A 24,976-nucleotide genomic window follows, 5' to 3' on the forward strand; every position below is an offset into this window, starting at 1 on the left:
CATCGCTATGCTTTGAGGTCTCTTTCTCGCTGAGTATGAAGAGCAATAATAATATGCCTTTATCGAGGATGTTTAACCATGAGATAGTTTCCATTGACGTGAATAATATTATTATGTTGGCTTTAGAATGCATGTAATTTTAAATAATATTGATGTATATTATTGCACTATGAACTTAGTAACCCGAGTTCGATTCCCAGCCATGGCCAATATGAATGGTGAGTGACCGTCAGAACCGGTCCTGGGCCCACCTCTTTCACAAGCCTGTGTCGGCAATCATGCCTACATGATGAAGCGTAATACATAATCCCATTAATCCTGAAGTGGATTGTTTACTATTGTAATATGTGAGCATTATTTTATTTATATATACCGTACGTGATTATTAATCTACATGTTTCATTTCCTGGGTGACGGGACCATTCAACTTACATTATGGGGTCAATAAAATATGTACCATTTGTCAGTAATGGTCCTATGGACAGACTGTCATCTACCATAAGAATATTGAATGTATATCTCTGGCTTAGGCTGGCCACTTGAGATAAGTATTGCCGCTTTGCAGGGAGACATTTGTTGTTTTGGGATGTAATCATGATGATGACGACGCCATTCACACGGTAAATACATGGTTTGGCAAGTCCATGTAAACACATACTGTCGTGAAAACAATCACGTCGTGTATTTTTGGCAGCAAGAGAAGCAATTACTGCGTTATTGAAGATTTTAGTTTTTAACTTTAAACAAATTGCAGGAAACTTGACAAGGATATGAGTAATCCCATTATCTTTTGTACAACAGGAGCCGCGCTGCTTTAGAGAGAAGCACGCTTGAATTTTGGGTCGAGAAATGGTGGAATCCTTTGCCCAAGCACTGTCTGCCACAGATCCTCGGCTGCTTGAAATGAGCCCTGTAAAGGTTTCGCCGATCCACACTCGTGAGAAACATTCAATATCAGCCCAACAGCCGGAGGGCACTCTGAAGAATTGAAGTCTGATGCCGACTAAGATCCTGAAATGTGACAGCTCCCAGTTGCATTATCTCTGATGCTTGATGTGACATTTTTGTGGGTTTCTTCTTCCTCTTCCTACTTTGCCTTTTTTAAATATATATAAAGTGTAACATGCAGGCTTTGGAAAATAAATAATTCTGCCTTTTCTTTAAATCCTTATAGAAATTTTTAAAACGCTGAATCTAAATTAAAGGGGCCCTTTTACAAAGCCTGCCTATGAGCTGGATTTTCCCCCTTTGTCGATGGTTTCGATTGAATTTTTTTGTACTGAATTGCAATGCAAATGCATTTCTGGCCTCTCTGTGAAAATATCTTTACAAAAATTGTGGCTGACTTAATAAAAAATGGTAGCATTTAATAAAATGATTATGCAAATGAAGGATTATATGGACAGTGATACATTAATGCAATTTCATAGCTGGCAATTAAGCATTTATATTGCATAATTACAATTTTAATTGTGATTAGGAAATGCCATTTGATGGGGGTGAAGAAATGTCATGTTATCCATCAGTAAAATAGCCCTCCACATATAAATAACTGGACCAACACATACCACACATTTTTGCTTTGGTTTCGCATACACGCAGAGGGAATTCGGAAAAACTAAATCTGATTGTCATACAACCAACAAATGTACAACATTATGCATCGACACCAATCGTGATGCGATTTGCTGCATACTTGCAATTCCTCTTTCTTTAAAATATTTTGACTGTTACTCATAGCCAAATAAATATCATCCCCCAAATTATGATGTCTGAGATTGAAAGAACACGTGGGAGTGTGTGAGTGGACACCATGTGGACTGTGGCTTTGGCCAGTGTGAAAACGTTGTCCACAGGAAATATTCACATATAGCAGTGCGTCATGAGTACAAATACAAAGACAAAGACCCCCCTCTATTGCTTACACAGGTGGTTGGGGAAAGCGCTGTTAGCATCTCCAACTTCTTTAGGGTTCCCCAAATATATTTTTGCCCGTTGCTATATTCGTCTGTCTGTCCCTCTCTCTCTCTCGTCATGTCTGTGTCTCTATGCCTGTCACTCTTCCTATATGAGAAATGTTTCGTCACTCTTCATTTGTCCATCCCTTAATACCTCAATGCCCATCTATGTCTGTGTCTCTATAAGTTCGTTGAATCAATCTCTCTCGATGCGTTTTCTCTTTGTTGTCTCGATTCGTGCCTGTGTTTTTGTGACTTTCCAAGCCGACTCCGCCTTGAAAACTCGCTTCGGTGCGTAAACATTAGCGCTGGGGAGACAAAGGCAGCCACACCACCCCCTGTGCCAAGTCTGCCTTAACAGGTTCTCGCTAGAAGCGAGACCAGTCTGGACGCCCGTTCGTGGAACCACCGTCTTTGCCTGTTCAAATCTCTCTCCGTATTCCCGTGTCTGCCTCTTGCCATGACTCTCTAGGACCCTTGGTTATCCTGTCTGCTGTGGGCTCTGCTTGGATAGTTTTGACTGTGCGTCATGTGTGATCGCGTAAAAGGAAACAGAGGCTTTCCCCTCATACCCTGCAATTTGCATACTTCTCCCAGAGATGCCGGAGAGTTGGGTTTCAGCTGGGGCAGCGGCTGCCACCACAGATTATTTTGCTGTGTTTCTTGATTCATGGACAAAAGGTTGAACATTCCTCTCTGAATTTACTCACTATTGGTGACTGAGATGCACTTGCGATCTGAAAGCGGTAAATAAATAGCTATTTTTTTACTTTAAAGCCAATAAATTACTTAATTAATTCTACCTTGTTTGTCATTATCCCAAGGGGTAAATGCTACTTTGGCTTCTCCATAATGGCACGGATTTCACAAATTGGACGTTTTCCATAATGCATTGACAATAGCGTTATCTCTTTTTATTGGGGCAGATTTAGCGGCAACACCCCCTCCTATTGCGGCTGTTTATTCTTCACACACTCACAAGGGCCACCACCCTCCTCATTTCTAATTCTTTTTATCTCATTGAGCTCTCTCTCATTACAGCTTTGCAGCCCCGCTCCCCCATGCCCCTGGCTTCTCCTGCTCTTGTCCATCACTCTCTCGCACTCCCTCTCATTCGCTCTCTCGCAAACCACGCTCCGTCTCCGCAATCCCTCCCAGCCCTCCTTACCGACTTGGCCTCCTCCTTCCCGCGTGAGGGTGCTGTGGTAGCCAGATGTTAACTCCCTTGCCTGGTATGCAGGAGTTTGTGGGTTCGATCCCGGCCTCTGACGCCTGTATATTTGGAGTTTGCGTGTCTCTCTTCCCGTGGTCATGTGGATTTTTCTCTGGGTCCTCGGATTTTTCCCTTCACATTTAGAAACATGCGTTTAGAGAATTTGGCTGCTATACATTTCCACGTGATAAGCCACTTGGTTGAGCTATCACTTGTGGCCAGGTCGCTTCTGAGAAAGAGCCACGGCAGCTCAGTGGGCCTCACCTGGTGAAATAAAAAAAAAAATCTTCAGTTTAGTGTTACAGAGGAATTCCCAAGAGCCTCCCTGTCCATCTGCTGCCCGTTTGAGAGAAAAACGATCGTAATAATGGGATGTGCCGGCAGCCAATGCACGCAACGCAATGCTGCCTGCTCAAGTTAATGGGGCCCAACACTGTCTGTTGTCGAGAGGTCACCTTGAGTCAAAGGGATACGCATACGTATAAAGCTTTAGCCAATCTCCCGCGTTATATTGCATTACCATTATCTGCTAGCTTGAGCTTTTATGTTTTCAAACCGTCGCCCTGTCAAAATAGATCAATTTGAGCTTTATTAAGGTTGGGATGTTACGCCGGTGTTCTGAAGATAGATTCGACTGGAATATCCATTTAGCCCGCATCAAAATGAGTTTGAATTAAGTGCTAGGCAGAGAGAGGGCTAGATGTGTGCGTGTGTGCATGTCCGTGTGGGTTGGTGGTTGGGTGGAAAGGTGGTGCATTGCATTGACATTCTGTGTCTCTCACAGCGAAGTGCATGTTTGCCATTAGGGTCACCTTGGCCTGAAATGGGTTTGCAATGCTTGCACATGTCAGCTTGTCTTGAAATGAGTGAGTGATGCTTCTAAGGAGAGGGGGTCAAGGTGGCCTTCTGGTAGTGGCTAAAATAATGGCAAAAGGAATAGAATTAAATGACAAGTTGAATAATTGATCGGCAGGCCCGCACTCATGTGGTGAAGTAAAGTCTCTTTCAAGACGTTCTAACCACCACGTACATTTGGCTCTGCATTTAATTTGATTAAATTACAGCACTGGGAATGAAAATATCTGTCTCAATGTCGTGCGACCGATATTGCTGACATATGCAGAACAGATGCGGCAGTGTTGTCCTCTGCTTTGTGGAACGGGGATGACTGGAAGTAATTTTAGAGGTAGCACTACAGTATCCGCTTCCATCGGCCACTCTTTCACATGGAGGGGTTTCCACTGCTCTGCAAGATATTCGAGTGGAGCCTTCATCTCATCACACAACACCGATAGTTCAATTTAGAAACACGCGTTAAGAGTATTTGGCTGCTACAAAGTTACACGTGATGATAAGCCACTTCGTTGAACTATCATTTGTGGCCAGGCCACTTGTGAAAAAGAGCTGTATAGCTCAGTGGGCCTTACCTGGTAAAATACAAATAGTTTAGTTAATAAATTGGGTATTAATAACCGTAACTTTGATCAGGTAAATCAAAACGTATCATATTTGTGCCGTGGCCCGACGTGTCGTGCGGTGGCAGGTGAAGGTGATGCTGCGCGTGTGTCCGGCTCGCCGCGACGCCTCCGGCTCGGCGGCGCTCAAGGTGGACCCGCGGAGGAAGCAGGTCACGCTCTACGACCCCGCCGCCGCGGCAGGGGCCAGCTCCCAGAATGCCGCGCTCCGCCGTGCCGGGGTGGCGGTGCCAAAAATCTTCCCCTTCGACGCCGTCTTCTCCCAGGATGCATCGCAGGCGAGAAACCGATTTGCGCGCGCCGACGGAATGTAAACAAGTCGTATGGCGCGGCCGCGTTGGCAGTGGCGCACGAGCACAAATGAGTAAACGCTGTATTTTTAAAGGAAAACTAAAATACATGTGATGCAGCTCTGCCTGTCGCCTGATGAGGCTAGTTGTAATTACCGGCAAAATGTCCTACTCAACTTGTACATGTTGTAGGTTTACTCTCCAACTAACCGGAGTGCTGAACTAGTAACGAATTGGCATGTTTAGTTTACGTGATAAATCTTACTAATTGGCTGTGTTGGGCGGTGGCGGGTTGAACGAAACATTTATATTTACCCGATCTAACCCAAAAAATCTCTATTATTGTAATGCGGGCGTAAGCGACCTTCCGGAGGTGACGTCACGGGGGGTGGAGTCATGTGACGTGGGGGTAAGGTTCGGGGCTTTAAGCGGGTAAACCGGAAGGGGAAGGTAGTCGGGGTGTGAGCGGAAAAGAGTGAGGCCACGCGGGCAAGTGTGGAGAAGGGGGGGGCGCCGACGGCGATCGGGAGCCAACCCCGAAGATAAGAGCAAGCTGCGGAGTGGTGTGCAGCTGGGGAGGAGACAGCCAGGAGGGCTGCGAGTTAGAGGCAGCGGTGTGGCTGCCAGGAGGAGCAGCGGAGAGAGAGAGAGAGGGGGCTGCTTGATAGAGGCAGCGGTGTGGCTGCCAGGAGGAGCTGCGGAGGGAGAGAGAGAGAGCAAGAAGCTGTGAGAGCTGCGGAGGGAGAAGAGCAGCAGAGAGTACAGCCAAGGGGGGCTGTGTGAGAGAAACAGCAGCGGAGCTGCTGTTGGGGATCGGGCCGACATTGGAGTCAGCACCGTGGAGAAGCTACAGAGTAAAGACAGCCGTGTGGGTGTACAGCACGAACCGAATAATAAAGGACACTGAGCCAGACATCGTGCTCCAGTCGTTTATTACACTGGTGTCGGAAGTGTAACGGCATGTCGAAACAAGTGAGGAAGAAAGTTAATCCGGCGCCTGCATCGGCTTCTTCGTCCGACGACGACGAACTCCCTCCAACCGCGGATCCTGTTGGGGTGGTGGAGGAGAGCCCGGCTGAGGCGACCACGGGAACGGGAGTGGAGGATGTTGGCGCGGTGGCGGGTCCGTCGACATCATCAGACGCGGATCAACGATGGCAAGCGATGGCGATACAACTGGAGGCACTTAAGGACGTCCTGGCGCATCTATGCCATCTCGTCGCGCCAGGGACGATGGATGATGCAAGTGGTGCTCCGCGGGCCGCCACGTTGCCTGTCCTGCCGCCGCCATTGCCCACGCGGCAAGAGGCCGCCATTTTGCGCGCTCCGTGGCGCCAAACCGCCATCTTGGCCACGCCGCGGGCCGACGCCATTTTGAATTTGCCATCACAACCACCACCATTGGAAGACGGCGGGAAGAGGAGTCGGAGTCGCCACCTTACAACAGTTAAAGAATTTTCCGTCGGTGGGGACTGGAGCGCGTTCGCCTGCCGCTTCTTGGCGGCGGTACGCACAGCAAGATGGACCGATGCGGAGGCTTTGGAGGTGTTGCCGACTCTCCTGGATGACGAATCTGTCCGATTCTTCCGTTCCATAGCGACCGATAAGAAGGCAACTTTATGTGGTGTTTTTCAAGAAATGGCCGATGCTTATGAGCCACCAGATGATGCGCATCGGCGATTCGCTCAACGACAACGAGCACCAGAGGAGTCGCCCGTGGCGTTCAGGGGTGCGGTGCTGGAGCTGGCCATGGCAGCTTATCCTGAGACGCCACAGGACCTGCTTGAGCCTCTCATATTAGGGAAAATGTTGGAGCTGTCTCGGGATCTAGGGATCCCCATGCCTGTGTGTGGGCATGAGAAGCTAACTTCCCGGATGGCTGCTAAGTGTCTCGATGCGCAATTCAACCTCCGTCGCTGGAAACAAGTGACGGCGTGGACGGGGGGGCCCGTCAAAGAAGGGGAGGCGTTGGGGTGGAACCCTGCGCAGGCCGTCTATGTTCCGGATGACCGGGGCCCTCAACAACTGACGGCCGCCTCCGCTCCATGGACGGGACGCGGCGGGCCGAGACCGCGCGCGGTGCTACCAGAACGGGGCCGTCAGGAGGCGAGGCCTGCGCTTCGGCGCAACGAGGCCGAATGTTTCCGCTGCGGGCGTAGGGGCCACTACGCCAGAGACTGCTGGGCCCGTTTCCCGGCTCCGCCGCAGCAGGAGGCCTCGGCACCGGTCAAGTCGGCTAAAGATCCTCCGAAACAGGCATGTCGGCACGCACCAGACACTCGGCAAGGCTTTCCACCTCACCCACCACCTGTGTTGCGCGATCCTATTGTTGTTGTTAAAGAAAGGCCATCGACGGGGCCTTGTCATTCAGTTACGCAGTGGCGCAAATTGGCACGGAGAGTTGTCGCGGCCGCTACGGGTTCGTCCACTGTACCGGGGTCCATACAAGGTGTGGACGTGCGCATTTTGGTCGACTCGGGCGCGTCTGCGACTATTATATCGGATGTCATTTTCCATCTGTTGGGCATTCCGTCGCGGGCTGTGCGTCCGGTTTATGGGTCGTGCGTCGCTGCGAACGGGGGTAGCATGGGTATCGTGGGTCAGGTGGATGCTAAGATATCTATTGGGGATGTGTCGGCCTCGGGTGTTGTGTTGATATCGAGATCTTTGGCGGTTCCTTGTTTGTTAGGCACCGATTTTTTGGCTAAGATGCCCATTTTGATCAAAATCAATGAGAATTGTATTGAACTGCCGGGGGGCCGTCAAATCTCGTTTCTGCCGTCGCCCTGGGGGCGACCTGCTTCGGCCGTACAAGTGCAGGCGCTGTCCGTCGCATCTGTGGACATCCCACCTGGTACACAGATGCTTATACCCTTGCGGTATCGGAAGCCCCTGCCTGATCGGCTAGGAGCAGTAGGGGTCTTGTTGTCACCGTCCGCCACGATAACAACCGGGTTGGCGTTAGTGGGGGCACAGACCATCGTCCGGCCGGATCAATTACCGTTTTTACAGGTGCTTAATGCGGGGGGAGAAAACGTCCGTGTCCCGGCCGGTACGGTTGTGGCACATGCCACTACGGCGTTTGCGACCCATGATTGTCCACATAGCCGGGGAGTTGTTGCTGGGGTTTCCGAGCCAAGGAGTTCGGATGATCGTTGGGTTGCTCAATTATGTGACGAAAATTCTTCCCTGTCCATGGAGCAACGTGGTGCGCTGCGTAAATTGTTGTTGACATATTCCGACGTGTTCAGCTCCGATGATTTGGATTTGGGCCGCACTTCCTTGCTTTACCATCACATTGAGACGGGCGATGCTGCCCCTATTCGATTAAATTCGCATCGGATGAGTCCTGCGGAGCGAGAACACGTACGGGGGGCAGTGGAAGACATGTTGGCTGCAGACATTATATCGCCATCTAACAGCCCATGGGGCGCTCCAGTCGTCTTGGTTAAGAAGAAGGATGGCAAATTGCGATTTTGTGTTGATTTCCGCAAATTGAATAAGATATCGGTGGCAGATGCGTACCCCCTGCCGCGTATGGATGACTCCCTCGACGCATTGTCGGGGGCTAAGTTCTTTTCCACACTGGACCTCTCTTCGGGATTTTGGCAGCTTCCCCTTGACGAGTCCTCACGGGAGAAAACCGCATTCCGTACGCCGCAGGGGTTATTTCAATTCAACTGTCTCCCGATGGGATTGAATGCGGCCCCTGCTACATTTCAAAGATTGATGGAGCTCGTTTTGACGGGGTTGCAGTGGGAGACATGTCTTATATATTTGGACGATATCATTGTCTTCAGCCGCACATTCGATGAACATTTGACGCGGCTGGAGACAGTGTTCACGAGGATGCGTTCTGCCAAATTGAAATTCAAACCAAAGAAATGTCACCTACTGCAACGGTCCGTCCGCTATTTGGGGCATATTGTGAGCGCTGAGGGAGTGTCCACGGATCCGGAAAAGACGGCGTGCGTCCGGGATTGGCCGACTCCGGCCACCGTGGGGGATGTTCGGCGGTTTTTGGGATTTGCCTCGTATTACCGAAGATTCGTGCCGGGTTTTGCGACGATTGCGAGGCCTTTGCATCTCCTTACGGGTAAAGGACGGAAGTTTGTTTGGGGACAGCCGGAGGAGGCGGCCTTTCGGAGTCTGCGTGATCTATTGGCCACGGCCCCAACATTGGATTATCCCGATTTCGATCACCCATTCATTCTTGATACGGACGCGAGTGACACAGGTATTGGGGCGGTGTTATCACAGTCTAAAGGGGGTGTAGAGCGTGTCGTGGCGTATGGTAGCCGAGTCTTGTCTCCTGCGGAAACCCGCTACTGTGTCACTCGCAGAGAACTATTGGCGGTTGTTTTTTTCCTACGGCAATTTCGACCATACCTCTACGGTCGTTCTTTTATTGTGCGTACGGATCATGCGGCCTTGCAATATGCCCTTAAAATTGACCAGCCATCCGGACAGTTGGCACGTTGGTTGGACACGCTACAGGAATTTTCCTTCCAAATTCAACATCGGAAGGGAGTGCGCCATGCGAACGCTGACGCACTTTCCAGATTACCGCGGCGTGCCCCTTGTAAATGTGAGTCGGGGACGCATAGGTGTTCGCCGATTCCAAACCCCCCTCAGCCGCTCACGTTGGCCGTCGAGAAGTCGGACACTCCGATGGAACCGGGACCGGCTGACGGGGTTTTGAATCTGCCGCGGTCTGTCTGGATCCGGGAACAGATGATGGATGAGTCATTGGTGTCCTTGCGGAAGCGGTCTGCTAAGGACAATGGGAGTCCGAGTACGGCTGTGGGGCCGCGAACCGCTCTCCGAGATGGTCTGCTTATGTGGCGGGAGGGGTTCCAGGAACGTTAGCGCCTGGTGGTACCAACGTCCTTGCGGTTCGAGTTGATTAGAACCCTCCATTGTGACACTCTCTTACATTTAGGGGTGCAGAAGACCTTGTTGACGTTGCAACGTCATTATTTTTGGCACGGCATGGCGACAGATGTCGTAGGGCACGTGCGCGCGTGCCCTGCGTGTGCACAACGTAAGCCGCCGAAACATCCTTACGTGCCGCCTCTCCAGTCGATTCAGGTGTCTCGAGTCAATGAATTGGTGGCACTGGACATATTGGGACCTTTTCCACCATCGGCGAGGGGTAATAAATATTTGCTGGTAGGGGTTGAGTACCTCTCCCGTTGGCCGATGGCCTGGCCGTTGCCTGATCAGTCGGCCGCGGCCATTACCGACGCCTTTTTGTTTGGGTATATTATGGATAAGGGGGCGCCTGAGAGACTCCTCACGGACCAGGGCAGGAATTTCTCTTCTAAATTATTGGCGGAAGTGTGCGCGGGCCTTGGGACTAAGAAAGTACGGACATCCCCATACCATCCGCAGACGGATGGTATGGTTGAACGACTGAACAGGACATTGTCTGCCATGCTTTGCCATACCGTGAGTGAACAACAATCAGATTGGGATCTGCACATCCCCGGGGTGCTTTCGGCGTACAGGATGACGCCTCATGCGGCTACGGGATATTCGCCGTTTTACCTTATGTATGGTCGGGAAAACGTGCCGCCGGTGGATGTGCAATTGGGAACTGGGGTGAAGGGACCTCGGAAACCACTTCCTGAATACATCCAGGACACGGTTCGCCGAGTCACGGAGGCGCGGGAGAATGCCCGCGTGGCTACGGCCAAAGCCCAGGCCCGGAACGAGCGATATGCGCGACGGTCTGAGGGGGAGTGCCCTTGGAAGGTTGGGGACCTAGCCTGGCTTCATTGTCCACAGGTACGTCCGGGGACCTCGCCGAAATTGCACAAACCCTGGCATGGTCCCGTACGCCTCATTGCGGTTCCCAACCCACAGACAGCACGCGTCCAGATTGGGTCTCGTCGCTGGGTTGTGCATACGTCGCGCTTGAAACCATATGTTGCTCCCTTACATGATGCGTCATCCCCCAATATTGCCTTGCCGGGGTCTGTTGCTGCTGACTCTCCCCTGCCTGCGTCCATTGATCTCGCTAGAGCGCCTGTCGTACCTGTTCCAGACAGGCCGGCCGTGACATTGCGGGGGACGAGGGGCCCTGCTCGGAGGACGCCTGCCAGGTCTGCGGGACCTTCGAGCCCTGCAGCCCTTCCGACCCAGCTGCGGGCACGGTCACAGGACAAGCCCAAGACTAACTCTTTAGAGACACGGGACGGCGGTGGACTTCCAGCTGCGACAGGGGGATTACCCCCTGTCGTTCCTCGACTTTCATCGCGTTCCCGTTCTGCGAGTGGGCCGCCGACCGTCCGGGACGGGCCGGCGACCCGCACACGTTCCAAATCGCTTACGTTTCGTTGATTGTTGCTGTCTTGTTAGTTTTTTCTTACAGTTGTATTTATTGCATGCTTTGTACGATCGTTGATGTTGATTGCGTTGTTGTTGTTCTTGCTGTTACATTATATGCTTAGTGTCCTTTAGGGGGGGAAGCTCGGTTCGCCGCATTACGATTTGCTATTGGTCAGCCGAGGTCGGCTGGGATTTTTCTACGGGGGAGGGTGGTGTAATGCGGGCGTAAGCGACCTTCCGGAGGTGACGTCACGGGGGGTGGAGTCATGTGACGTGGGGGTAAGGTTCGGGGCTTTAAGCGGGTAAACCGGAAGGGGAAGGTAGTCGGGGTGTGAGCGGAAAAGAGTGAGGCCACGCGGGCAAGTGTGGAGAAGGGGGGGGCGCCGACGGCGATCGGGAGCCAACCCCGAAGATAAGAGCAAGCTGCGGAGTGGTGTGCAGCTGGGGAGGAGACAGCCAGGAGGGCTGCGAGTTAGAGGCAGCGGTGTGGCTGCCAGGAGGAGCAGCGGAGAGAGAGAGAGAGGGGGCTGCTTGATAGAGGCAGCGGTGTGGCTGCCAGGAGGAGCTGCGGAGGGAGAGAGAGAGAGCAAGAAGCTGTGAGAGCTGCGGAGGGAGAAGAGCAGCAGAGAGTACAGCCAAGGGGGGCTGTGTGAGAGAAACAGCAGCGGAGCTGCTGTTGGGGATCGGGCCGACATTGGAGTCAGCACCGTGGAGAAGCTACAGAGTAAAGACAGCCGTGTGGGTGTACAGCACGAACCGAATAATAAAGGACACTGAGCCAGACATCGTGCTCCAGTCGTTTATTACATTATGAAAAATATATAATATGCAACATGTCAGGCAAGGGCACTTTCCTATAACACATATATTGCCCAGTATAATGTTAGTTATTGTTTAAAATCGTCACATAAATTTTTGTCATACTTGCTCGTAGTAATTGCGAGTGAAATAATTTATGATTTTCGATGGATATAGAAGGGTTCGTGTAAACGCTGCAGGCACTGGAGCGGTGCTGAATTCACGACAACAGATTTGGTCCTTGGATCAAATCGTGATCTTGAATCGAGACAATTCATCTAATAGAGAGGGATGCCATTTACTGGAGGCCTCGCGAAAAGGATGTACCTTGGCAGGAAGTGATGGATGCATGGGTGGCGGAGTTATTATTATAACTAATATACATTGCGCGTCGTGGTTTATGGCGTCATTGCTTGTTTATGGACACACAGCCAGGTACCGACTTGCCTTGCGCTCATCTACCCTCACCCACAATCCGCACGAATCCTCTGACCCCAATTTAATAAAAAAACAACTCGCATGGATACGCTCGGTGGCTTTAAAATGTGGCCCCCGACTTTTAAAAAAATGGCTCGTGCAGTGGTGGTAAGAGACAGAGAGAGACGTAGCAAGGAAACACGCCCAGCCATTGTGTATTGCTGGGTGAAGACTCATCGTGGTTGTTGGGGGGGAGAAAAAAACGTGTTGAACAGTGGCAGCCACTTTGGTTTGTGAGTCCCTGTGTGCAATGAGAGATGCACATCTGAGACGTTGATTCAAGTCAAATATAATTTGTGTTTACTTTGGTCAGAACGCAAAGAGAGGCAGGACTGTCTCATTTGCAATAGTGACGTGGGGATAAAACTGAAGCGCCACACAGATAGGTCATCAACCTAATTGTTGTATTCTCCGATGCAGGCTTACCTCATAGTGCTGTAAGTGAGTGTCTCATACACATTATATCTTCATCATCCACCAGCCATTAGTTATATCTTGATGCATTTGCGCAAATGGCAGCGGAAGGAGGACGGATGTTACGTGAGATCACAAAATAGATAAGGAGACTGATATGTTCCCTTCACATGTCTGTCCCTCCACATAAAAGTAGATTATAAACGCATGGCCTATACATTGAGCAGCATTTACCCAATACAAGCAAAGTCTCGGCTGGTTTTGACGTATACTGTCTCATGAGCGTTGCTTGACTCATTGCTGTTGAGCTCGCAGATGTAATAGGCAAGAACCCTCTCTTGTAAGACATGGGTCCAAGTTCGACGCACAACTATAAGATGGATAACACAAAGTAATCATTAGCGCCGTTGCGGACAATATAAATAACGTGTAATTTGAGGACGCTTGTGTTGTTTCCCATGAGCACTGTTGGATAGAGCTTGTGAAGCCACGCCACGAGGCTAATGCTGGCGATCTATGGCACAATCTGAGAGTAACAACCGAGTGGCACCACGAAAGAGGGAAGAGCGCCTCAGAGGACGCCCACCACGGAGATGGAACGATGGAGATCAGCTCCGGCGCAAGCGCTGGGCGGATCGGATAGCGGCGACCAAGGCAGAGGAGGCCTTCACCCAGCATTGGATTGATCTTGGCCGCTGATCGTGATGAACGTGGGGCCTATCTGAGAGCACCAGATGTTGTAGGTTTGGGAAGGGCAGATGTTTGCCACAGCAATGGATTCTTGAATCTGTCTGTGTGGACGTACGTACATAATTCAGAAAGAGGAAAAGTTCAACAAATATAGTCACGTGCAGTTTTACTCTTGCAAACCAACATCCCTACAACAAAGATCCCCACACAGCCTCTACCAGGCTCAGAGGGAACGTGTTGTTAGCGGGGAACTATGAAGGCCGGCACGGCGTACAAGGGCGGTAGTGTGACACACACCATGCCCGGGCACCTTCATCTCCACCAGTCACTTATTTATGGCTGAGTCGACTTAGGGAAGGCCCAGGAAACGTTCAGATTTTCGCCACTGACGTTAGCTGTGGCTGGGAAATCGATGTCACTTGCCGGCTTGTTGCACCGTGCGCTAACCACTACGCCACCACTCCACCCACGCTTGTATCCACACACACTCTCATCTATGTGGAGCCTCGTTTGCAGAAGAACACACCCGGCATCAGAGTCGCCTGCGGTGCGAGAGAGTGATGCATTGTACCTGGCCTGCATTACAGAGGCGCGGTAGTTTCCGTGAAAATCGTTAACCCGGTGGCTGCAAGCCACAGTCAGAAGCATCCCGTGTAGCAGCCGGAGGAGCCTATTAGCCACTGTGGGATCGTGGGCAGCGATGGCTCAGCAACCTAAACCTGTCTCAGCCACGTAAATACGGCTTGCGCACTCTCCATTCCGACCTGAGGAGGGTTTTAGGGCGGCACGTTTAATAGCTTGGGCAAAGCTACTGCAGGATGGATTCCCAAGCCCGGCAGCAGAAGAAAAAAATAGCGGGATAAATTGCCTGTGACGAATCTTGGTACGAAATATACTGCTTTTGCCAGCATTAACCCTTCCCGCTACGATGTGTAAACCTGGACTGTGGCCGTCACCGGTGTACAAAGCAAGCTCGTGTGCATCCTGAAGGGGTCGTTTGAGCCGACGTTTTCACATCATTTGTAGGGACAAACGCTCTCGCTCGTTTTGTCGTACGAGTTCACGTGATATTGTAGATTAGCAATGTGGAAAAGCGGGAAGTTGCCGTTCCTTAATTGCATTTCATCAGCGTAGTTAGGGATTCGCATGAGGAGGGTGTTAACGGGTTCTCTTCTTTAGCGAGCCATATCCGGTTGAGGGAATTGCTCAGTTTTACGGTATGATGGTGCAGGCTTGGAGGCAAATAAGTCTACTTTATATTCATGCCACAGTCAGAAGAATTTGTGGCTTTGGCATTGGCAAGTAATTCTGCTGAATAATGGGAAGGAGGTTTTTTTTATTTTATATGACACAGTCTCCTTTTGGAATATTGCCTGCAGCATTAAAACGGTCTCCTTATTTGTGATTAACATTTTTACTCTGTATTGTTTTATCCTCGGGCATCTCCATATGCACTGCCTCAGCAATTGTGCTTAATTGCTAGGTTTTTTACGTATGAGCATGACAAGTGTGACCGTGTGCCTCGTACATTACTGGATGTGGTCAAAACATTTTTCGAACGATTGACTAACTGAAACTCCACCTACGAAACGTTATGCACGTTTTGAGGCACCCATCCATATTCACTGGCTGCCTTGCCGTATCGATGATGACATCGGTGAGGATAGCGGCGATTCGTCTCTTGCTTAGCGTGCCAGTGCTACCCCGATTCAGTGAAGACTTGCAGAGACATCCATAGACTCGCATAGAGACCCATAGACTCCCAGTATTGGCTGTCCATCGAATCACCAATGATCTCAGTAAAAATATGCCCCATGTTTGGCACGCTGGTGCAAGGCTGCACCAATTCGGTGAAGACAAAGAGTCCATAGACTCGCATAGACTCGCACAGACACCCGTAGACTCACAGCATTGGCTGTCCTTCCTATCAGGGTTAACTTCAGTAAAGATTCGTTCCATTATTGGCAGGCCGGTGCGAGACTCATACCATTTGATTTAAAACAAAATATGTCTGCAGGTCACTGTGGGTAGGCGACCATTGCCACTGTACGTGCACTCGTGCATGTAATTACTGTTGTAACGGATATGGAAAGCTCATAAAACGTTGAGTCTAATAGTGTAAATCCAATGCCTTCGACATTTTTGAATTTTGACTGCTCAAATGTAAACACGTTTTGAAATGCAGTACATTAATACATGTATGTTGGTAGCAGTGGGGGAGTGGTGGCGGAGTGCTTAGCATGCTGTGCTGCAATCCAGTGAATTGAGTTTGATTTCTAGCCATGGCGAGCGACATCCGAATGCATCCTGGGCATCCGTCCACACGCCGCCCCCTTCACCAATCTGCACCGCTGACCAGCGTGTTGAAGTATGATTTTTAAAAAAACACCACTACAGTTGATTGACAAAGAGCTGTAAATGATTACTGTTGTTGATCAAGGCACAACGTCTGAAACAAATTATTTGTATGACAGCCATTTTCCTATTACGGTGCGAGTAATAGCTATACAATGACCGACACTGTTAGTATATTTTCAAAAACAGGATTTAATGGATAGCACTCTGGCTAAGCAATTATCCTTGAGTGCAGGGGTGCATGTACAGTAGTTGGTCAGCGTTGTCTAGCCAGGCGTATCACCTGCTTTGATGCAAAGACCAGCGCTTTGATTCTAATAAGCCGAGTTTTATATCAATCCGAAAAAATACTCTTCGCGAAACCAGAGTACATCTGACGCGCACATGAAGAGTTCGGCTTAACCGTGCGGTTAAATCTTAGATTCGTTCATGAATTGCGAAGCCAGGCCTCCGTGATTACAAACGGCAATTGCTCAAAATCTTACATTTCACAACAATTCCATTTGCGCTCGCCAACGCGCGACGCAGGACGGATAAAAACGCATTGGAAATGTATGGCTTAATATCCACTTCACAGGATGATGATGATGATGCCATGCCACCCCCTCCCACCTGGGATTATGTTAGTGCGTCACAGCCTCGCGAAGCCAGAATGGAATTTTGAACTCCGGCGTGGGGCTCCTGAGGGTTGACTCGGAGGGGGAGCGCCACTCCTCCTCAGAGCCAAGCCGCCTCCAATTCTCTCAATGCCCAATTCCGGCCCAGGCTTCCGAGCGGCACAAGCGATCGCGGTGACCAACACCCCCTACCCCCCACCACGCTATCCCATCTGTCTTGTTACAATAAATACTGCACAACGGTCTCCGCCGGAGCAGGCCGTTCCTCTGCCAGTGCCATTGCTACATTAACCACCCGTAATACGTGTTCAATCTCTCGCCGTTTTAAGCAGGCCGCAGGCAACACGAATGCTTCCGTGCATCCCCATTGTTTGACAGCAGCGAGGGAATGCTCGCGTCTTGTCCGTGCCACCGCCCGGCTTTTGCGTTGCGGGGACAAACCAACCCTGCCGGGCGATCGCGCTCCAAACGGCAGCGCGATTCGGAAGTCGAATTTGTCTGTGGGCCTCCTGCGACCGTCTGAGTTCCTCCGACGGTCACAACCATCATATGGCCAAGGTGGCTCGGTGGGAGAAGGAGTGGCTCGGAAGGTTCTTTGGTGGTTGAGGTGGTCGGGGTGGTTAACTCTGGTGGGGGTAGCGAGATTATAGCTCGTGGGCAGGTCAAAAGCAGTTACCCTGTGGACAGACCCACCCCCGTCATAGGAATGTGGAATTTCCACCACTCGCTCACGGCCGCAACAAAGGGGTTGAGCGCCACCGCAATGTTAAGTTGAGGAGGAAATCACTTTGGCTGTTTGCTCCGACGTCCGCCGCTGTTGCAATCGGGTCTAGACGCGAGGAGGACTTGTCTCCCCGGCTCGTGGGGACGTTTCTCACAGCGCTGCCGGCTTCACGAGCACCAGCGTGCGTCTTCAGAGCCCATCTATTTTAGCCGATTGCTGTGTGCTTCTTCGTAGATGATTTTCATGATATTTTGCCCATGTCAAATGCTGTGGGTGTAATTAAATCTAATCTTATATTTATAGAGCGCCTTTACTCAAGGCACTTGACTTGGTTTAATAAACGGTGACCGAGTGGAATGATTTAGATGGCAGGGGCATGCAAAGAGGGGTTCTTGGGGATCATGAAAGGGTTGGCAGGGGACGGGAAGGCGTGGAGGGGTGAGGGGAGGGAAGAGGAAGAGAATGGGTGATAGAGAAGAGGTAAGCATTGATTAAATCAATAAAAATCCATTCAAATGCTTCACTACACATGCATTGCATTCTGGATGCAAGATACATTTATTTAAACGTTTTGTACGTTACATGTAATGTGATCATATGACCGGAGTAGTCACCACAAGGCCTGACCAGCAATGGTGAAGTATGGTCAAACAACCACCATGACCAACACGTCGTGGGAAGACCATGCTGCAGCGAGTGGAAAATCTGTATTGTCATGCATTATATTATCACTGTTCATTATACTATTGGCTGTACGTTGCACACACACACACACGTGCATTGAATGCCCTCTATTGTGTTGCTTGTTGTGCCCTATAGGCGGAGGTGTGCGCTGGCGCGGTGCCGGAGATCATCCAGTCGGTGGTGAACGGAGCCGATGGATGCATCTTCTGCTTTGGAAACGCCAAACTCGGTACCGGGAGGAAGAGGCACATTCGGGAGGGCAGAGTCATTTATGCGAGCGTGCCTTTCGACACTCACTCCCGTTATCCTGCTATTCGCGTGAGCGAGAACCCACCGGTTTGGTTATTTGAGATGAACGACCTGGCACGTGTCATCCGCACACGCGGTGAACATGCAACGTCGGGCCAACGTCTGTCGACTTTTTCCTCAACGTTGAACCGACGTCAACCAACGGTTGGCCCAATGTTGCAATGCTTACTGGGTAATTGAGGGTTGGTGTCAATGACGTAGGCGCCTCCATCTTTCGAGATCTTCAGCCTCTTCCCATTGCAAGAGTCTCACTTCTCACACTGGTCCCACCAGCCGATCCGGAACCATCCTCATCACCCTCTTCCCTTCCGCTTCACCATGCAGAAATTATCTTGCTTATATCTCCAGCTGTGACCCTCTCGAGATGTGTCCTGCGTATGCCACGTTCGGAATTGTCAGTAATGATTGCTTTGTAGCCGTTCTCTCTCAGCTCATTTTCACATCTTCGCTCATCTTATCACACCATACTTGTGTTTTCCATTCTTTGGTAACACCGAATATAAAATATATTTAGTCTTCCCGAGACATTGTGTAATTGGGTTCACTCCCGGATAGATAAGTTCTGCGTTAGAAAATGTGTATAATGTGCGCCTCTGTGGAAACTGCCTGTACTCACAGGCAGCAAATGTGGTGCTATTGGATCACCTAAAATATTACAGGACAAAAAAATTGGTCGGCTGACTTTACTCCTTTCGGAGTAATGAAAAAAAAGGTTTCCTTGCGCGTGCATGGAGTTAACAGATTCGGAGATTGCAACAAAAGCCATTTACACCTGCAGGTTTAGCAATTTTGTTCCGTAAATTAATGTATCTTCTTCACAGCCCAGAAAACAAATAAATATTATCTTGTAAATAGTGGCATTGCATGCTTGGCATTTGCTATTAACCCTCTCCCGTTCTGAGACATCTGCATGTTGCAGGTTGGGTCTTGGTCAACGCTGAATCTTTGAAACGTGGAAGCGGTTCGCGTTAATTTAATTTAGAGAGGCATAGCGCCGTTGTTTTTGTATGTATGTTGAACTTCTTTCGCAACATACGTAGCCAACCATGGTAATTGAAGGTGGGTGGGAAGGACAACAAACTAAAGACATTGTACTCACCGCAGATGTGTTAGCGACACGACCACACTCTATTATAGCTGGTGCCAAACTGTGCCACGCCCTCCCGCATGGCCTCGTGGGAGCCTCGGTATGTCTTGCGGCCTGAAGACGTACCGATACCGTTATTAACTGAAGACGTATACGTACGTCATCAGAATGGCAAAAGGTTGGGGGGGGGGGCCTTTCGAATTTCTCCCCTTTTTTGTAGCCCAGAGCCTGGGCACCCCCAGCCTGTAGGCCCTGATGCCTGCACACTCGATAGCTATGCGCTGCTTATACATGTCCCGAGGTTGTGTCCTTGATCATTCCAAAACAAATTGAAAGCTTCTTCAGTGAGAAAGTAGACTTTAAAATTAGAGGCAGGCACGCAATTATACCACTCTCAGGATCATTACTGTAATGTCACTCGTAGAATTGTAATCGAACATTAATTGGGTGGCATTACTCAAGCATGCTATGAAATAATTCCTTCCCTTTTATAATTAACGAAGCTTCGAACTGGTATGGTACAGCCTTGGAGACCCTGCCTGAGTGCATATCTATAAGATAAGAGTCATTTTATTTTTGGGTTGCAATTACCTTCACCTAACGTACTCTGTTTAAATGACAACTGACTTTGTCCTATCCCAGTAGAAGCTTCTTACGACCACTGTACTAATTATAATACGTTCCTTTATTTTGCTTGGAAAGCCTCTCTGAGTCTCACAACTCTCTTTTTGTATTTGGCCAATCCCATGAATTGTACCCGGAGAAAACTCACACACGTGGGGAGGGCCTGGTTGGGAGTAACACTTTTTTCCACTCCACACTGCTCTACTGCCATCGACTGGCCACCTCGCAGCCCATGCAGTCTCCCATCCAAGTTCTAACCAGACTCAACTCTGCTTAGCTTCTGATATCGGATGATATGGGGGCACCCATGGTAATAGCAAGCAAATACTATTCCTTTTCCACTAGCACGCGGTGCCAGTGATTTTTCCAATGGACATATGCTGTGTCGAACCCAGAACAGAACCGTGATACGGTGGGTCTCAAGACGCTGTGAGGTCACAGCGTCGGCGCGTCTATCGACATGTGTCTCGACGCGTTCGTCGCAAATTTTAACTCGCAACCTTCCCCGGAACCACCTCGCCGGTTCAAAGTTATTCATGTAATGGTGATGTGATGATCGTGGTGGTGACGACGATGATGATGACGCTGCAGGAAAGACGTACACGATGCTGGGCAGCGGTGACTCGAGCCAGGCGCTCGGCGTGGCTCCGTGTGCCATCTCGTGGCTCTTCCGTCTCATCGAGGAGCGCAAGGAGCGCACGGGGGCACGCTTCTCGGTCCGCGTCTCCGCCGTGGAGGTGTCGGGGCGCGGCGAGGCCCTGGACGACCTCCTGAGTGACGTCGCGTCGGGCACTACGCAGGACGACAATCAGTCCCCCGGGGTATTCCTCCGCGAGGACCCTGTGTGCGGCACGCAGGTGGGCCGGCCATTCTCATTTGCCGACGTAGCCATTCATCCATTCATGCCATTCTGGTTGTGTGGTTGTGGTGGGGGAGCGGCAGTGTAGCTGTCAGCGCTACGCTGCGCTATGAGCCCGGTGACAATAGTTCGATTCCCGCTCACGGCCAACACCCAGTGATGATTGTCTGAACTGATCTAGGGCCTCTCCTAGGTCGACTTGGCCTCAAATGAGTACCTGGTACGGTGGCCGGGCGTGGTGTTGGCCACCCATCCCCTCGTGTCCCGTGTCGGCCTTCCTAGATACTCGCTAATTGCAGTTGTCCCAAGAGTCTGCTTAATGCTATGCGGGCGATCTTTGTTGGCACACTGGACTTGGAGGTTGCTGGCTAGATTCTATCTCGGTAGTTGAAACAGTTGTGCAAGCTTCTTACACCCCCCCTGCCTCTGTCCACCCAGCAGTGCGAATGGGTTTACCACAGTTAGTCGGTGGGCAGGTCGCGTGTGGCGGGGTAACGAGTGGGTAACTCACATCTCTTCCAAGACATCTGCCAATGTGGAAGAGTTGGCAAAATACACTTTGGTGAGACTCTAAAGCTCCCTCTATCGGAGAGCAAGCAATTGCAGGGCTGCACCTTCACCTTTTTACCTATTCTTAATAAGCCAATAGATAAAGTTTTCACCATGCCATGTTAATTCTAGATTTGAAGTTTTCGTGACTGCAAGGATCCATACTCTTTGGTTTTTTCGGTAAAGTCACGTTAGGTAAAAAATAAAATAAATTAAAATTGAAAACAACAAAATTTTGTTTTTACGAGCATGCCATGTTAGTCATGGGGGTAGAGTTTTACCATTCCTCAGAATGCTGGCCAGTACGTGTTTGTTAAAGGGGGGAGGGGGAAGAAAGCAGCATCGGTTTTAATATCACTTTACACGGATGTTAGCCGTCTTCAGGCCAGTCAACTTTGACTGCACAGAAAATAATCAGATGAATTGCAGATGTTGGATTAGCAGTCGTGCACAAGCACAATAAACAAAAAAACATGTTTCGGGCAGTATTTTTTTGTCATAAAATCACTTGAGATTAGATGTATCACTTCGTTTGTGTAAATCTGAGGTCAGAGAAATAAAAAGATCACTTTGGCTGATGGGCTACAAGACAGCAGGGTTTGTGGGAAAGGACACTACCCTGAGTATGGGTAAGAGCGAACTTGTTGTCTAACCCAGCTTTGTGAGATTTGTAATTGGTGTCTTGATATGGTACGACACCAATTGCTAAACATTTGGTGAAGGAAAAAATAAAATAAAAAAGTTGATATTTATAAAACAATGATGCATTTGTTTGTGTGCAGTCGTTGGCAATCGGACTGTGACCATTCACTCGCTGCATTCCAGAATGTGGTTTTCAGCCAATATTAAAACCCAACAACAACAATAATAATAATGGCATATTCCAGATCTGGGCCTATATTATATTCAATAATGAAATATATTGTTACAGACCTGAGAATGCGGTGGTACGTGCTCTCTATGTAGATATTTCTAATAAAATAAATATACCGCATTCAATTTTATTTTATCATTGGCAAATGGATAACAATCATAATTTGAGCAACAAATTTAATTTTCCACCCAATAGCATCCCTTGCCTGGTAATAATGTCATACCCTAAACCAGTCTGGAAATTCCATGATGGGAGTTATTTGAGTAAATTGAGCCAAATACATTGGCGGCTTTCACAGACGAAATATAGGCAGCAACATTGAGCAATTCGTGACGGTGCCTCCTCGTTGAATACGCGATGTACACAACGCCTCGATGTGGCCACACACACGCGCACACATACGCGCACGCATACGCGCACACGCACACGCGCACACGCACACACACGCGCACACACACGCACACACATACGCGCACACATACGCGCACGCACACGCGCACACACATACGCGCACGCACACACGCTGTGTGTGTGCTGTTTGTGTGTGTGTGTGCTGTGTGTGTGTGCTGTGTGTGCATTTAGGCACGATGAGCAGGAATAATATCCAGCGCCTAGAGTGGTAGTTGCGTTTAGACGCTGAATAAATGCAATTGTATTGTAAAAAACAACAATGTATCACCCCTCTTTCAATCAGTTTTCGGACAAAGGCCTGTCCCCACTATATATATAGTCTGGGCTATACCCACACGATATATACAGTGTGGGTATAGTGTACAGTGGGGAGCTGTAGCGTAGTGGTTTGTGCACTGCGACCCAAGTTCGATTCCCGCTCACAGCCAACATGGGTCACGAATATCTGAACCAGTCCTGGGCCTGCCCTAGGTCAATTCAGCCTCAAATGAGTATCTCGTGCATTGTCTAAACGTTGGCACCGGGGAGACAAAGGCGGCCGGGCGTGGTGCTGACCACCCACCTTCTCACATGCCGTGTTTCGCCATCGTAGGTGCTCACTAACAGCACTTTGCCCTTACAGTTTGTTAAAGGCTAAATGGGGGATCTTTGTCTTTGGATAGTAGCGCTCCTTTCAACAACAGCCTCATTTAAATTCCACACCAATCTAGTGGTTGGCTTAATGCGGAATCCCCGGAGTGACGCCGCTCTAACCTCCACCAGTTTTGTGTATCCCTGCTCCGTCACTGGCCCTGCCCTCTCGACACCTTTGCAGAATGTCGTGGGCGGTGGTGAGCAGCCCACTACCCCCGAGGTCAACCTTCACCCCCCCCCCCCGTCGCGCCCCCCCCCCCTCCCCGCTAGCTGGAGAACCAGAACGAGCTGCGCGCCTCCACGGCGGAGCGTGCCGCGGGCTTCTTGGACGCGGCGGTGGCGGCTCGCCGGGGCGGGGCGGCGGACGCCAGCGAGGAGGACCGTCGCAACTCCCACATGCTCTTCACGCTGCACGTCTACCAGTACCGCATGGAGCGCGGCGGGCGCGGCGGCAGTAAGCCCGAGCGCGTGTCCGTGTCGCGCGCCGTGCCGTCCCGGGGTAGGGTGCCCGCCACCTCTTGTGTATGGGGCGCCACGGTGGTGAGATGTTAACTACCTTGCCTGGTATACAGGAGGGTCGTGGGTTCGATTACCCCGACCCTTGACTCCTGTATATTTGGAGTTGGCGTGTTCTCCCCGTGGTCAAGTGGATTTTTCTCGGGGTCTTCCAGTTTTTCCCTCCGCATTTCGAATATTTGGCTGCTTTAAATTTCCACGTGATAAGCCACTTCGTTGAGCTATCATTTGTGGCCAGGTGGCTTCTGCAAAAGGCCAATGTAGCTCAGTGGGCCTTACCTGGTAAAATAAAAAATAGTTTAGTTTAATATGTTGAACTGTGCTTATTGGAGGTGCGGGGGAAGGACAACAAACTAAACACAGAAAGCAATTCTAAAGAAATTAGTTTTTAATCTAGATGATTTAAAAGTGGAAAGCTCCAGTGGCTTCCTGATATCGGAAGGAAGCGTGCAGAAGCACATCTGAAAGTGCTCGATGCAGTGAGCGTCTTTGTTCGATAGCCAGCCAAAAGACGGAAACTGGGACGGGATCACGGGAAGATGATCATCTTACAATATCACTGCGTAGGAACTTCAATGATGGGACACTCGGTTAGCCGCTTACTTAACGTGGCTACTGAGGCTAGGATGACCTCTATCCCCTGTCTGTCCTGGTGATGACAAATTACCACAAAAGCAGCTTCACCTGTCTGAAGTGAGCGCCGCGGTGTCCCTTGATACGATGAGGCCCCTCCGTAGCTGTGTGTCCAGGTGGTTCAGGGGCAGAGCGAGCGCCAACTGTGCGTAGGATTTTGTGGTTGTGCTTTTGGATTAAACTGAATTTTATACGGCACCGTGCCTAACGTTTTACTCCATGCCCTGGGAGGTAAAATCAAGATTCCCATAGTTTTTGCTTGGTCATTGGTGACCAAGCAGAAAGCCAAGAACGTCTTTTAATGATAAGTGATGCAAACATTAAACTGTACATTCAAAAGCAGGCAGATATTACAAATTTTAGTTAAATTTCAAAAGTATTTAGTTCTTCTCGTGTGACACCCCCCCCCCAAGTGTATAACGGGACAATGTGTTCTGTGCCCTCCCTCCCTCC

At 50.0% G+C, this 24,976-nt stretch overlaps 1 protein-coding gene across 4 annotated transcripts in view; it reads left to right on the forward strand.

Annotated features, from left to right (window-relative positions):
* Positions 1-24,976, forward strand: part of LOC144943110 (kinesin-like protein KIF26A) — a 117,516-nt gene that overhangs the window by 75,004 nt on the left and 17,536 nt on the right. For all 4 annotated transcript variants that reach the window (XM_078870295.1, XM_078870297.1, XM_078870296.1 and 1 more), the window contains 4 exons: positions 4,715-4,924; positions 18,164-18,257; positions 20,640-20,905; positions 23,645-23,828. In XM_078870295.1, the coding sequence (XP_078726421.1) occupies positions 4,715-4,924; positions 18,164-18,257; positions 20,640-20,905; positions 23,645-23,828 (754 nt within the window). The remainder of the gene's footprint in view (positions 1-4,714; positions 4,925-18,163; positions 18,258-20,639; positions 20,906-23,644; positions 23,829-24,976) is intronic.

This window comes from Lampetra fluviatilis, chromosome 30 (assembly GCF_964198595.1).
Source record: "Lampetra fluviatilis chromosome 30, kcLamFluv1.1, whole genome shotgun sequence".
Classification (NCBI taxonomy): Eukaryota; Metazoa; Chordata; class Hyperoartia; order Petromyzontiformes; family Petromyzontidae; genus Lampetra; species Lampetra fluviatilis.